The sequence below is a fragment of the Mastigoproctus giganteus genome, chromosome 8 (genome assembly GCF_048544385.1).
Source record: "Mastigoproctus giganteus isolate SK-2022 chromosome 8, ASM4854438v1, whole genome shotgun sequence".
NCBI classification, from domain to species: Eukaryota; Metazoa; Arthropoda; class Arachnida; order Uropygi; family Thelyphonidae; genus Mastigoproctus; species Mastigoproctus giganteus.
The window spans coordinates 193,922,333-193,938,880 of NC_143582.1; the positions used below are offsets into that span (position 1 = coordinate 193,922,333).

General features: G+C 38.7%; 1 protein-coding gene across 3 annotated transcripts in view; it reads right to left on the reverse strand.

Annotated features, from left to right (window-relative positions):
- Positions 1-16,548, reverse strand: part of LOC150082129 (UPF0462 protein C4orf33 homolog) — an 87,524-nt gene that overhangs the window by 48,012 nt on the left and 22,964 nt on the right. Inside the window, exon 1 of one of the 3 annotated variants that reach the window (XM_090380000.1) lies at positions 3,753-3,791. The exons of the other annotated variants lie outside the window; for them this stretch is intronic. Within the exon in view, the coding sequence (XP_090236126.1) occupies positions 3,753-3,766 (14 nt within the window). The 5' untranslated portion in view covers positions 3,767-3,791. Of the gene's footprint in view, positions 1-3,752; positions 3,792-16,548 lie in introns of those variants that run through there. 3 annotated transcript variants of the gene reach the window in all.

Sequence of the window (16,548 nt, forward strand, 5' to 3'; positions counted from 1 at the left end):
TGCAGTGAATAGAGGTGAAATACCATTTCACCTCTATTCACTGCAGTTTTGCTTGTGCTGTGCAGCTAGCTAATAATAAATATGCATCTGAAAAAAAATTGTTTGTAGACAGTAAATTTTATTATAAATATAATTAAAAAAAACTTACATTTTTACACGATTAAATTTTTTTCTATTTCGGGCAGGAGGACATTGATCTCCCTTGCCAGACGTGTCGTGGGCCCCAATGCACCACATTGGTATAGCTACGCCACTGGAAAAAAACCTTCCCATTTCACCCATCCATTCGCTCCAAAAGTTTGAGTGTTCTTCCTTGAATTTATTTAAGCTATCAACCTCCGCAAAACCCGAAGGAAGTTTGTTCCAGCAATCAACCACACACTGGCTAAAGGAAAATTTCTGCACATTTATTCTACAACTGTTCTCTCCTCAATTTGAATTTACACTCCCTCAGGTGCGTAATCTGAGCAAGAGGAAGGATCCCATCAGCATTGAGCTTGCTCAAACCATTCATGGCCTTATACACCTCAATCAGATCATCTTGCAGGTGCCTAGTCTCCAGATGCTAAAACTTGCAGAACTTAAGCTGTTCTTGGTAAGGGCAACTCTTTGTTCCTTTCAACAATCTCGTTGCCCTTCTCTCTATTCATTCCAGCAGTTCTACATCCTTCCTAAAATGAGACCTCCAGACCTATATGCAGTACTCAAGGTGTGGCCTGACCATTGCCTTATACAAGAGGATAATAACCTCCTAATCCCTGTTATCAAAACTCATGTATATCACTGACAAAACCCCTTGAGTTGTTCCAGCAGCCTGTCTGCACTGCTCAGAAAACTTCATATCTCACTGCACAATTACCCTTAGGTCTTTCATTCTCCACTACCCTGAGTGTAGTAGCGCACAGATGGTAGGTTACTCTGGGGTTACTGCTATCCATATGCAGTACTTTGCATTCATCATTGTTAAACTTCATGTTGTTAGCTCTCAACCCATCTGTCCAGCTTTTCTAGATCCTGTTACAGTAGCATACTGTCATTAACAATCCTGCCAACCTTTGTATTGTGTGTAAACTTGGACATTAAACCTGATATACCATCATCAATATCATTGATAAATATAGAAAACAAGAATGGGCCCAACACCAAACCCTGGTGGACTCCACTAATAACATTAGTCCATGAAGAGCAGTGTCCATTGATTACCACTCTCTGTCTTGTCCCACACAGCCATCCCTTTATCCATAGCAGCAACTTGACCTTAATGTCATACTGCTCCAATTTGTGCAGAAATCTTCCACATGCAAAGTGTCAAAAGCTTTCCTGAAATCCAAGTATATGATATAAAAATTATTTTTTGCATCCAGTTCCTTTGTGACCACATCGTAGTATCCAATCAATTTGGTCAGACAAGACTTCCCCTTAACAAACCCCTGCTGTATATGATCTGTAACTGCAGTCTTGTCTAGATGATCCTGCAATGCTCCTTTAACCAGAGACTCCATTATTTTCCCCAAAACAGAAATTAAACTAACAGGTCTGTAATTACTCATGCCACCTTTCAATCCCTCTTTGTTAACTGGGGGAAACATTTGCACATCTCCAGTCTGTGCGGACCTCCCCCCTGAGTCCAAGGATGCTCTCATAATTATGGCTAAGGGTTTGCTTACTTCTTTTGCTGCCCCTTATGTTTAACCTCAACAATTTCTCCTCCACTTTGCTCTCAGTTATTACAAACTCATTTAGCTCCCTGTTAGAGTTTAAAAAACTTCTGGCCTCCAACTCCGCACAGAATTCCTCCTGTGTGAATGAAGATGCAAAATACTCATTCAGTTTGTCAGCTACTTGAGCCAGATCATCAACAGTCATTTGCTGTTCTATATTTTCTAGTATTTTAATAAAACATTATTCTGTAGTTTGATTTTTGCATATCAATTTTTCTCAGTTGGTATTCATTGAATATTTCACGAAAACAACTTGCATTTATTGGACTGCTTCATGTGTTTCAAATATCTGTATTATAACAGACAGTTAAATGAAAATTTAACTGAAAATTTAATACACCTAAAAAAATGCAGATGTTCTCTAAATTTGACAAATGTCCTTGTATTGATGTTAAGATTTATATTTCATAAGAATCATCCAACATGGAATAAAAAATTTAAAAAAAGCTCTTCCCTTTTTTCAAACATTATTTACTTGTCAAGATGAGCAACTCCATTGTATAACACACACAAAAATAATCGTAAGATTAAAAGTTATCTATAAACCTGGTTCAATTTGAAGGCCTTGATTAATATATGTTGTTAATCTGTTCAAATGTGGAAAATAAAAAATGACACTAAAAAAGCATGCAGATTTTGTATTATGTCTATACAAGTAGATTCTCATGGGGTGTGATTTTCTTGCTCTGTGAGCTGAAAAATCCAGAATAAATCATGGGGATACTGTACTCTATCTGCCTAAGATCAGCAGAACTGCAGTAATTAATGCAATAATTTGTTAATGCATCTCTGTAATTTTCACATTTGTTATCTATTTGATTTCCATTCCAGAAATACCTAGCCCTTGCTTGTTGCTGGTGCATACAGCAGGATTACCATTTTATTCTCTTCAAACCTGGGGTAAAAATAGTTTCAACATAAAGCATATGGAATGTAATAAAATGCAAATATTAAGAATTCATCTAAGTTCAATATCTATTAGTTTTTACAGTAGTTGCTTTTATATATATATATACACACACACACTTTGTGAACCACCCAATTCTTTCATAATTTCTTATATGGAAACAGTGGTTCACTTGGGGGGGGGGTTGTCAAACTTCAATTGCTCCCAAATGAACTTAATCAAAAAAAAAAAAAAAAAAATGCTAATTTTCTCAGAGCAGCTCTGATCCTCAGCCCACTCCATAGAAAAATCCTGGGTGTGTGCCAGCAAAGAAATGCTTCATGTATTTTTTTTGTAAATAAGATTCGGTAGTACAGGTCTGACTGACTATAACAGAATCTTTTTCTTCAAGCAATTTTCTTGAAAAAGAATTCTGCAATAATTTGATATATCATGTTTTTAACTTTACATTTTTGCATATTTCTTTAAATAAAAAGATTATGAATAATTATTTCACTGCTTCAAAATCACAAAAAAGATTAAAAATTTAATGAAGTCAAAAGGTTACACGTTTTTGTGTGTTCACTTTCACCATAACCATCAGTGGTAATCTGTAATATGGAGATATGTTTATCAAACTACTACTGCTAATGAGCTAGTAAAAAATGTTCTAGTAGTTCTACAGTAGTCATGGAGATATAACCATGTTCCATCTCTGTAATTGAATAGAATTATTGTCAACAATTTAAGGATAATGTTAATTAAATAAATAATAAATATATTTTCCCAAGTGTCAACAAAGCAGCAACTGGTTTGCTTGTCCCGAATGCTAATCATTGTGGTAAAATGTTCTTGTATTGAGATTTGTGGGTATGAAGACATTTTAAAACTAAAAGTCTACACGACAGGATATAAGACAAAAAGAAAACTGACATATGGACAAGAAAAAAAAGGAGAATAAAGGAAAAAGGGGGAAAAAAAGCAAAAGTTTCATAAACTGTACTTCAGTTTGAAGTACAGTTTATGAAACTTTTGCTTTGCTGAATAAAATAGATTATTCATTCACGGGTAAATTGGGTGGTGGGGAGGGACTAAATGGTATTTAATTAACCAACTGTTATATTAAATAATGTTCTTGTTAGTACCCTAGCATGATCATTCCTCAGAGGACTCTACAACTTGGGTACAACAATGAGCACAATCATTAACTGTATTTAACAGTCACATGAGCTTGAACCACGATCCACTCAGAAGTCATGCCCTGTACCCTTGTGCTTGACCACTCAACTATATGAGAGCAAGAAAAGAAAAATAAAATATGATTTTAATTTTAAAAAATTAATTCAAATATCTACATTATACTACATACATATGGGAATGGGAGAGGCCACCCTGCAGTCTGCTAACTTAGAAAACATAAGCATTGTTTTGGCCCCTCTGCTGATTCTAAATATACTTTGCCATTTGTGCTTCACTAATCAAAAGGAGCTGTCCCAACTTCATTATAACTACTCTACCACAGATAATAAACCAAAGCAAGAATTATGTTAATGATGGGCTTGCATTTTTTGTAACAGAATTTCGGCTCAATCTTACAGTGTATCTCAATGTTAGCACATGTTACCACTGGGACATTACCATCTATATCTCTCCCTCCCTGTGCTAAAATTGAAAAGTCGGCAACAAAACACATGCGCACACACAGCCAGCATTAGGCAGGGGTAACTACACTGGGCTTCACAAAAATTTAAACTTTGTATGAGGTCAGATTTACCAAGGTGTAAAAGCACAGCTGCTCAAGAACTCAGGATTATGCATCCCCAGATTACCAAAATCCAGTATTATCTCATTCATCTGTTGATACACAAACATCATATGACGTGAGAGGTCCCTTATTTAATCTCTGACTACTAGCATGGCATGTAACAGACAAAGTAATGAGCCGACCGGGCTAGCCGAGTGGGTAAAGTACCTGCCCGGCAACCCAAAGGTCGCGGGTTCGATTCCCGCCTCGGGCTTGGATCAAAGTACTGCAAAAACCTTGGGAGGTGCAATATGGCCACAGAAGCCGATGCGCCAATAACTACCAAATCAAAAAAAAAAAAAAAATCAACAAAGTAATGTCTAATTTAAATTTTTCTGTTATTTTTTAAAAGTTGTACCTCTTGTTTCCTTTAATATCCTCTAACTGGTTATACAGTATTTTGTTTTCATTTCAATATACTATGAATTACAAGCCATTCATTTTTTGTGTTTAACAGATGCCAGGCAATATTTCTGCTAGACAACTCCTAATTCCACAAGGCATCTGTGAAACTCCAACAACAGGTGCCTAACCTTGCCACAGGGCTTTAGTTTGCCAACTAAACGCCAGCAGCTGAAAAAAATAAAAAAATGTTGCTTCTGCTAGACGTCACGCAAGCACTGTGTTTCAATCCGGGGGGATAAGTGACCCTCTATGAAAATTCTAAAATATACGGTAAAAACTTTCTTCGTTGTTATCATTATTAGCTTCGTTTATTTTCGTTAATATTTTTAATCGAGTTTAGCAAATCATAATTAACAGATAACAGTTTGCAATTGGGTAAAAAAACTAAATATTACTTTTTATAATGAAAACAAAGAGGGGTATCCCATAGACCCACTAAAGGCGGCAGTGACAGATTAAAAATAATTGCCTCACGAGCTATCTTGCTGACCTCTGTACACGTATATACGTACTCGTATCAATGATGTATACGTTTAATACATACGTATCAATACGTGTTTAATACACACGTATTCGTATCAATGAAAGTATAAATAAAATTATAATCAAACTGTGTATTGCCTATCTTTTTCTTTCTTTTGAATTACGCCTACGACAGAAAAATATTTCACATTTAAATATATACAGAGAACGTCCGATTCAATAAATTACAAAACATATACCTTCAAATCAATCATCACATCTGTGATAAGTATCATCAAGTACAGTACATGTGTTCAAAGTAGCTACACCAGTTTTTTCGCCCTCTTTCAGCGAAACTTAAGAATTTGCGTATACATAAACGTATTATTTATTTTTATTTTATTTTATTTTTTGGCGTCTAATATAACTATTTCTCGGATTCAGTGATGAAAATTATTGCAGTCTAGACATTACTATAATAGGGTTTCACTATATAAATATCAATACCAATTAAAAACTACCCTTGCGGTAGTACAGTGATTACCAATGCTAATTTCCATGCATGTGGAAAAGGAGGCTCTGGTTCAAATCCCGTTTCGAAAGGAGATTTTATTGGCTTTGATCACAACGTGGCCGAGTTAGTCGGTCTTTAGAGGGAGATACGTTTTTCTATTCTCCAAAAAAACCCGGATTTTAAGTACGGAAAAAGGAGCAAACCGACCGAAGGGTTCACGCAGCTATATTTTTCATTCATTCATTTATTAATTACACACAATATAGTCTCAACATTATGTACATACAAGTATATACATGATTTATATACAAGATATATTTACATATAATTATATGCTCTGACAAACATTAAACTCTCGTGTGTGTGTGTGCAAGTGTGTTCTTATTCAGGGTAGCTCCCAGGCATAAGCCCAAATCTACCTAGAGAACTTGGGAATATATAATCTTTACAAAGCAGTCCTTAAAAAGTATGTTAAATTACCTGAGTCTGATTTTACTGTAGCGCTATTCGCACTTGAAATCCCGCACCCACTGGAGGTAGTGCAATACCAGTGAGTGCCAGCAATCCCGCGCCCTGGGTTGCCCATACCAGGGAGCCAGCAGGGAAAAAAAAATTAATAATAATAAAATATATATATATAATAAAACAACAATAATATTCAATAGTCTGGATGGCACAACTATAAACTTCAAAAATCACAGTTCAACTGAATATTTCCTCAGCTGCTGTTTCACATGCACTGGAACCTCCAAAACCAATAACGGTACTATCCAGCAATCTCCAACTGTACGCCATGGATAATAGACCCTTTAGACCACCAGACCCGACGCAATGAATCTGATCCAGCACGGCAGAATATACTCACGCAGCTATAGTCACAATATACTGGTACACATAGTTTTAATTGCCTTGGCACTTAACACAAAATTGCACTCGCACTCGCAAGCACACGCGCGCTCGCCAGTACATTCAGAATCTAAAAAGAAGCAGATTAATCACTTGTTTGATGAAATGTCTATAAATAACAATTACCTGGCTAATTTCATCAGACCCGGGGAGAACTGAAGATGGTTGTCTTGCCACATGGGCTCACTTAGAGCATGCCATGTGCACTCAATGGTAAGGAAACCCAAAAATACTGTTTGAACCTGTATCAAGGATATTCCTCCATAATTCCATCCCTTTTCAAAAGATATAACTGTGGAATGGAATCACTTTTCACTATAGCTAGGCTATAAGCTTCCTTCTACTGAAGGAAGTATCAAGACCCAGATGCTGTGCATCCACGAATTCCTTCCCCTTCCTCCCTTTTGCACAGCTTTGTCCTAGGGGCTTCAAGGATTTTTGATGAGTTTGCTGTTGCATAAAGTTAAACAGGTCAGAAAATCTGCGTTATTAAGTAATCATCTGTTATATGTGTACCAATTTCTTGAGCTGAATATCTTCCTAGCATTTCAGTGGTAATAAATGCTCGTGACGTGGATAAGTCCTTGAGGACGTGGATAGCATCGCTGCTCGCGCATGCTGTTTTCAAAAGGACATTTCAATTCCTACTGCTGGAAAAAGAGCACTTCTATGTGCGTTTGTCCCATGGTGAATCCAGTGCTGTTTCTTCCTCTCTTTTGAACGCGAATTTTTCATCTTGCAAGAACCAAAAACAGGCCACAGTACATATACAATTTACAGACTTAACATACTGACATTTCATATTTTGTATTTATGCATAAATGCAAAATAACCGGGAATAAAAATATAAATCTATTAAGGGAGAAAAAATGTTACTTATCCACTTTATATTAATGCAGTACTCAAATTGTTCAGTTCCTGATGATAATTTTAATTTTTGAATTACTTCAAAGCATGTGTTGGATAAACTTTTAACTAAAACATAAATTCAATATTAATTTTGATTCCAAATATTACGTTTTTTTGTAAATATTTACAAATAAACCACAATATTAACGAAACATACAAGAAGAGATAAACAATAATTTTTCACCATTAAATTTAATAACAAAATGCCTTCTTACTAGTATTGTAACAAGCAAGGGAGGTCGATTCGCAAATCTCGAAAGGACCTAGAATTTATCTTTTCGCTACTTCATAATTTAATTGGTTGTTGTTGTAATAGGGTTTTAGGAGCATCGACAACTAAAGCCATATTGCTCTGTGTTTATAGTCTGTAAATTAGGTGTTCTGAGGTCGATTTTCTGTTTACTGCACGAAAAACCCGAGTTTCCGGGAGAAAAAACCCTCACCTGAGATTGCCTAATTCAGCCACGTTATGAAAAAGGCCTATAAAAATTCCTCACATCATCGACGGACTCGAACTCAGGTCTTTTCCACCCGGTGTGAGGAAGATAGCGATCCTACCAACTGTGCTACCCGCAAGAGCAATTTCATTAGGAGACTGAATTATAATTTAAGTGAAATTATAATTCAATTAGGTGTTATCTACACTGAGTTTCTGCGCGGTAGCACAGTGGTATCGTCACCGTCCTTCCCACATCGAGTGGAAAAGGCCTGGGTTCGAATCCCGTTGATAATGCGAGGAACTTTTCTGGACTTTTTTTCACTCTGTGGCTGAGTTAGTTGGTCTCAGGTGTAGATAGCAAGGTTTTTTCCCCAGAAACTAAGGTTTTTTGTTCAGCAAAACAGGGAAATCGACCATAGAACACACAGAATTTACAGACATAACACACAATGCACACACAGAAGATGAATTTAATTACTCGGGTGGCCAAAAATAATAGTTGGGATTTTTTTTCTACATTGAGTACTCACTATTAGCGACACCGATCTAATTTCGATTAGTTCTCCCTTTCCTCCCAAAACAGCCTGGATTTGCCATGGTATAGGCTACCCAAGGATGCTGGCCGATGTTGCCTCAATTGCTTCTCACAATTGTAGCAGATTGGATGGTGATACAAAGACCTTAGTCACTGGAACTCAATTGGATTGGGACCAGGTGACTGAGCAGGTCACAGTAGGCTCATTTAACTTTCATGTTCCTAGAACCAGTTATATACTGACTGCATCCTTTCTGTCAGGTGAAAAGTACTGTCAGCCTCGGCTCGTGTGATTGAAGTATTCACAGGATTGTGAATACTGATGAAGGGATAGAGGGCGTGATGTCTAAATTTGCAGATGATGTTAAAATTGGTAGAGTAGTTAATGATCACTGGCAAGCTGAGCTTCTTCAGAGAGACCTAGATAGACTTCAAGAATGGTCAGAAAAATGGCAGCTGTGCTTTAATCCAACAAAGTGTAAGGTATTACACCTGGGAAACAGTAATCCCAAAATAACTTATTCACTTGGTGGAGTTCAACTAAACCCAGTACTGGAGGAAAGGGACTTGGGTGTTACGATACGGTCAGACATGAAATTCTCTGAGCATTGTAAACAGGTTGCAAGGAAGGCCCATGGTGTCCTATCGATGATCTATCGTACTTTTGCAAGTAGAGATAGGGACGTGATAATCCCATTATATAAGGCTTATGTTAGACCACACTTGGAATACTGTGTTCAAGTATGGAGACCGCACCTAAAGAAAGACATCGAGCTTCTTGAAAGGGTGCAAAGAAGGGTAACTCGCCTGGTGAGATCGGCAAAAGGGCGTCCTTATGAAGAAAGACTTCGAATATGTGGGTTGCAGAGTTTGGAAACTAGACACCTTAGAGGAGATTTGATTGAGGTGTTTAAGGCTCTGAGAGGCATCAGTAAAATGAATGAGGACAAAATTTTCAAGATTATAAATGATGCTAGAACTAGGGGACGTAAATTCAAGTTACGGGGGGAAATGTTTAGATTGGACTGCAGGAAGTTTTATTTTAGCCAGCGAGTTATAAATTATTGGAATAAGTTGCCTTCATGGGTGGTAGAGGCCGACAGTTTGGGGAAATTCAAAGGTCATCTGGATAGTACTTTCGGGTAAGGGAAGCGCATAGGATGATAGGTTTAATTTCCTTTTTATTTATATTTTATTTTATTTTTTTATTTATTTATTAATTATTATTATTTAGTTATTTATTTTATTTATTTATTTTTTTTTTTGTTTTTATCATTGTTTTGTTCGGATTTTTTTTTTTTTTTTTTTTTTGGCTGGTGCAGCATAAGCCATAGGCTTTCTTGCACCATGCGGCCGTTACTAATACTAATACTAATACTGCAATCCTGTGATTGAAGTATTCACAGGATTGTGAATACTGCAATCCTGTGATTGAAGTATTCACAGGATTGCTCGAATTTTTATTAAACGCAAGAAACTGCATAAACGTAGCATTCACATGTATAGTAATTGCAACACAAGATCAAAAATTATTTCATCCTGCTCACCCATATCGCAAGGCATGGGACTCAAATTCAAACCCTTCAATTTAAATTTCAACATCTTTTTTAACCTGGTGGCCACATATAATGCCAGCATCTGGTATAAATATATTGACAGAAAACCCAGGGCCATTTAGATGCAATGCACGCAACTGTAAGAACCAAATTTTTACACTTATCCTAAGGAATGTTATGTTATAAATATTATAACATAACAAGAAAAAAAAAATATATATTAAATAATATTATGTACATAGGATGATTTTCAGCTTAGATTGCGATCGCTCTGTACCGTACAGTTAATTAGGGGAGGATTAGCGTAACAACGGGGGGGTTAGCTGGACAAGGCACAAAAATACAATGGGAGCACCGTAAGGCCAGTTCAAGTCGCTATAAACAGAAAGTGGGCAGCTCTTTGGAAGAAAAGAACAAGGGAACCGACTCCCCCTTGTGGAGAGGAAGAATTTTAAAGACTAAGAGGGTGGAGGGAACCCTGGATGCGGCATACACCTGTGGTAATGGCTAGCCGCTAGATAAGGTAGCTAACAAACAGGTAGCTAACAAACTAAATGAATATTTTGCATCGACATTCACACATGAGGAGTTATTCAGCAAGGGGAATGCCAGAGGTGTATTCAACTCTAGCAGTAAGCTACAGAATCTTGAAATAACTGGGAGTAAAGTGGAGGAGAAACTGTTGAAGATAAACACAAGAAAGGCACCTGGGGTGGATGGGATCTATCCAGTTATATTAAAGGAGGCAGCAAAGGAAGTAAGCAAACCCTTAGCCATAATTATGAGAGCTTCCTTGGACTCAGGGGAGGTACCCATAGACTGGAAATGTGCAAATGTGACCCCAATTCACAAAGAAGGATCAAAGGCTGACACAAGTAATTATAGACCTGTGAGCTTAACTTCTGTTCCAGGAAAATTAATGGAGGCACTGGTTAAAGAAGCACTGCAGGATCATTTAGACTAGACTTCAGTTATAGCTCAGACACAGCATGGTTTTGTTAAAGGGAAGTCTTGCCTGACCAACTTGATTGGATACTATGATGCAGTCACAAAAGAACTGGATGCAGGGAATAACTTTGATATTATATACTTGGATCTTAGAAAGGCTTTTGATACTGTTGCACATGGAAGACTCCTACACAAATTGGAGCAGTGTGACATTGGAGACAAATTGCTGCTATGGATAAAGGGGTGGTTGAGGGGGAGAAGACAGAGAGTGGTAATCAATGGACACTGCTCATCGTGGACTAATGTTATTAGTGGAGTCCCTCAGGGCTCAGTGTTGGGTCCATTATTGTTTTCTGTATTTATAAATAATATTGATGATGGTATATCAAGCTTAATGTCCAAGTTTGCAGACGATACAAAGGTAGGCAGGGTTGTCAAGGACACTACTGACACTATGCTGCTGCAACAGGATCTGGAAAGGTTGAGCAGATGGGCTGAGAGGTGGCAAATGAAGTTTAACATTGACAAATGTAAAGTACTACACATGGGAAACAGCAACCCCAGAGCAACGTATCAACTCTGTGGTACTACACTGACAGTGGTAGAGAATGAAAGGGACTTGGGGGTGGTTGTGCAGGCAGATATGAAGTTCCCTGAGCAGTGCAGACGGGCTGCAAGAGTAGCTCATGGTGTATTGTCAATGATATACAGGAATTTTTCCAGCAGGGATAAGGAGGTGATTATTCCCTTGTATAAGGCATTGGTCAGGCCACACCTTGAGTACTGTATACAGGTCTGGAGGCCTCATTTCAAGAAGGATGTAGAGCTGCTGGAACGAGTACAGAGAAGGGCAACAAGATTAGTGAATGGAACAAAGGGGTGCTCTTACGAAGAAAGGCTTAAGTTTTGCAAATTACAGTGTCTGGAGACTAGGCACCAGCGAGGTGATCTGATAGAGGTGTATAAAGCCTTGAATGGTGTAAGCATGCTCAATGCTGATGGGATTCTTCCTCTAGCTCAGAAAAATCACCTGAGAGGGCATAAATTCAAATTGAGGAAAGACAGATGTAGGATAGACGTGCGGAAATTTGCCTTTAGCCAGCGGGTGGTTGGTTGGTGGAACAGACTTCCATCCCTTGTAGTGGAGGTTGATAGCCTAAATAAGTTTAAGGCTCAGCTGGACAGGTATTTTGAACGAAGAGAGGGGTGAAGTGGAAGTGGGTTTTTTTTTTTTTTTTTGGCTGATGCTGCATAAGCTTGCTTTCTTGCATCAAATGCCTCTACTAATGCTAATGCTAATGCTAATAAAACTAACCGACTCCTTGAGCACTTACTGATTTCAAGGAGCGGTAGAGAAAAAACAGAGTGGACTAATAGCGGTAAGTGAATAGGAATGATCACAAGGAGATATCTAGAAATTTCTAGACTTCCGGAAGTTTATCGAAGCTTCTAGAAATTTCGAGAACTCGGATGTTTCCCCAGGAAAGGGAAGGGCCAAGAAAACGGAGGAAGTGGGAGAGGGCAAATGAGAATATAGAGATGATGAAGAACGAACTGCGATTGGATCAGAATAGAAGGAGTGGCTGAAACAAAAGAAGATGAAACAGGAGGAAGGACAGTTCCAGTTTTTGAGAGTTTGGGAGTTTTTGGAAGTTGGAGAGTTCCTGTGGGTGGGCCTGAGTGATGTGCGGCTGGAAAGAAATCACGAGAAGTGCCGGGAGAATCGCTGGAGAGTAGCGGACAGAGAAATGAGATTTTGGCAGACAGTGACAGTTCCAGTTTTTGACAGTTTGGGCAGTTTTGGAAGTTTTGAGAGTTCCTGTGTGTGGGCCTGAGTGATGTGCGGCCGGAAGGAAATCCCGAGAAGTGCCGGGAGAATCGCTGGTAGTGGAAATTGAAACAGTTTGTCGCAAAGACAATAGGCAAGTTCTGGGAGAGGTCAGTCGCAACGCAGAAATAGGAAGGAGATGCCCAATGAAAGATAGAAACACATATGCTGGAGCTGAGTGATAAGGATCGAAAAGTCTCAGTATAGAAAGATAAGAAAGAGTTATAAAGTCTGGCTTCTCGATAGAGCAGTAAGGAGAGTCCTGATAATTTTATTATGCACCCCAGTATCGTCGAGCTGATCAGACGCCCAAAGCGGGCCAGAGCAACCCGTTTATGGAGAAAAGAGTGAGTTCCTGAACGAAGGAGAATTCCTGTAGATGAGCAGCAGTTCCTTAGCCGATGACTAATTCCAGTAGGAGTCTGATGATGCCCTATATTGATGATGATGGTCGCCCCTGAGCTGAGAAAAAGGTTGTATAAAGAGTGATCCCCTAAGTTGTTATGTAAGTACGAGATAATAATTTTAAGATAGATTTGAGGGGAAGGACTTTAGGAAATGTCTTTATTTAGTTGATAGTAGATTTGGTAGTGTTTAGCATAAAAGGAAGGAAAACGTTAATAAGATATAGATATATGTACTTCATCTCAAGGATAAGTTAAAGCAAGGAAGATTTAGATACATGTCCTCGAGACTGGTATGTTTTAAGTTGAGACGTAAAAGTGTTCTATGTACATGTAAATTATTTTGGAAGGGATAATTAAAGAAAGATTATAGCGGGGATTTATAAATCTAGGAAAATACACATAAAGGTGTTATGCTCACTGCTGTAATCCCTGTTGGGAAGTTTAAATTGTTAGAAGACAAGAGAATGTTGTGAGATGTAAACTAAACCAGAAAGAGAAAAGGCAGAAAGACATGAAGAGACATGATATATGAGTTGTGATTATCTTTACATTTTAGCACACATATAATGCTAGTAATTAACATAATCCCCAAATGATGATGTATGATATATTCTTTTACTGTATATACTGTGAATAAACAATATTGTATATGTTTATCAAATGTAGTATGAGTCATTCTGAATACTCAGCCAGTCCAGAGGAGACATACACGAACTTCTATTCCCCCAGAATCTGTGATCTTCTGTGCAGTATACAAGTCAGGTGGGAGGGGGTAAGTTAGGGGGAAAATAAACGGGGAAATACAAAGTTAAGAGAGGTGGGTCTGAAAGTATAAAGAGATTTATTAATAACAGAAATTAAAACATAATTAACAGAAATTATAATTAATAATAAGAAAGGAATACATAAAATATAATAAAAATCTAACTCTTTACCCCACCCCCCACACACAACTACGTCTGACTACCATGTGAGCACGTCGTACAGTATCAATAAGCATTTGGCAGTTATCACAGGGTACTGATTTGCTGGCGAGTATGGGCTTGACACACCCAGGGCCCTGAGCTGAATATCATCATAAGGGTAACTATATTTTAAATTTGGTAGGACAAATAAAGATTTATTTAATGCTAATGGGCTTAAAGTTCTAGCAGGGAACCTGCCTCTAGAGGTGGAGGTCATTTACAGAGCATCCTCATATCATCTCAGGAAAAAATAAAAACCTTGAGCACCTAGGAATCTAAATCGAGTTGAAAACAGACACTAAGCTTAACAAGGCGAGAATTTAAAATGAACTGCGAAACGTATGGCAAACTTGGTAAACCAACTGCACCAAAGGGATGGCCAATAAATGCTTTACACCGCTTGGCAGGTGGGTTCACTGCTTTCACGTAGACGGTAATTCGATGTCAGTATGGATAAACTAAACGTTATGAGTAAAACGAATTTGAAAGAGGGACGATAGTGGGTGCCCGGCGCATGGGTCACTCTATCTCGGAGGTAGTACAGAAATTGCACTATCCCCGTTCGACAGTATCAACAGTGTATCTAACTAGCTACTGCTTTATGGACTAACTATTATTTTAAGGCCACCAGAATAATTAAATTCATCTGCCGTGCATTGTGTATTATGTCTGTAAATTTCGTGTGCTCTCTGGTCGATTTGCCTGTTTTGCTGGACGAAAAACCCGAGTTGCCGAGGGAAAAAACCTTGCTATCTATGCCTGAGACCGACTAACTCAGCCATGGAGTTTCAACAGTGTATCGGGAATACGCCATTTCCGGAATAAAATCTCATCGCGGACGGCACTGTGGTTGGAGAAAGGTGATGGATGAACGTGGCCGTTGACGGTTGTCTCGCATTGTTTCAGACAAACGGAGAGCGACAGTGGCATAAATCACAGCCGACTTCAACGAGGGAGTTGCCAGAAACGTCTCCACCAAGACTATCAGGTGATCATTAGCCGCAACAGATTATGGGATCTGCCGACTACCAGAGTTCAATTGCTCACAACACGACACGGGACTCTACGCCTCAACTGGGCGAAAGAACATCGGCACTGCACCTCGGATGGTTGGAGACGGGCCTCCTGGTCCGATGAGTCCTCTTTCCAGTTATTTCTAGCCGTTGGAAGCGTGCGTATTTGGCGGAAACTGCACGAAGCAATGCACCTGACATGTTAACAAGGAACTGTTCATGCAGGTGGACGGTCGGTAATGGTCTGAGGCGTTTCAATTGGCTCACGTTGGGACCTGTGGTACGTCTAGACGCATCTCTGAACGGACCAGGTTATATGTCCATCCTTGCAGACCATCTGCATCCTTTCATTGTTATCGTGCACCCAAAGGGCAATAGAGTCTTTCAGCAGGACAAAGCGCCTCCCCACAGAGCCGTGGTGACTAGAACATGGTTTGAAGAGCATTCCGCAGATTTTACCACCATGGAATGGCCTCTCCGTTCACCGGACATGAACCCTGTGGAGCATATTTGGGATGCTGTGATAAGTCTGTTTGAGCTTTGGCTCCTCCACCCAGGAATGCGACGGAATTATGAACGGTGGTGCAGCAAGCATGGATGGAAATACCTGTGGAACGCTTTCATAAACTAGTGGACTCAATGCCTTGCCGTGTGACTGCCCTTGTCCGGGCTAAATGTAGGTCTACCCTTTACTAGGTAAGTATCCCATGATTTCTGTCCACTCAGTGTACAATGTATAAGCTTTGCTTTCTTGCGTCATGTTGCCAACACTCAGAAGGGTAACTATTATTATCATTTAATTATTAAAAATAATTAAATGATAATAATATTAATTAATATTCTTGAAACATAAAAATAATTGCTATTAAATTATCCACGATATGGTACTTTTATTAAAAAAAACGGCTTTTATAATAATTGATTTAGAATTTATTTTTAAAATACCGTAGTATTTAATTAAATTATTAAATAAACATTAATTTATTTTAAAATTCTAAGTCGAACCATTCAGCACCTACGATGAATCGTATGGCCCAGTACCTCTGGCTGACGCCATTCTCACCATACCCCATTTTCGCCTCTGCCAATACTGTACTGCCCTCGTGGTACTGCCTTCCCACCAGTGGAAAAAGACCTGAGTTCGAGTCCCATCGATGATGGGAGGAATTTATATGGGACTTTTTCACAACGTGGCTGAGTTAGTCGGTCTCAGGGGAGGGTAGCATGGTTTTTCTCCCGGAAACTCAGAT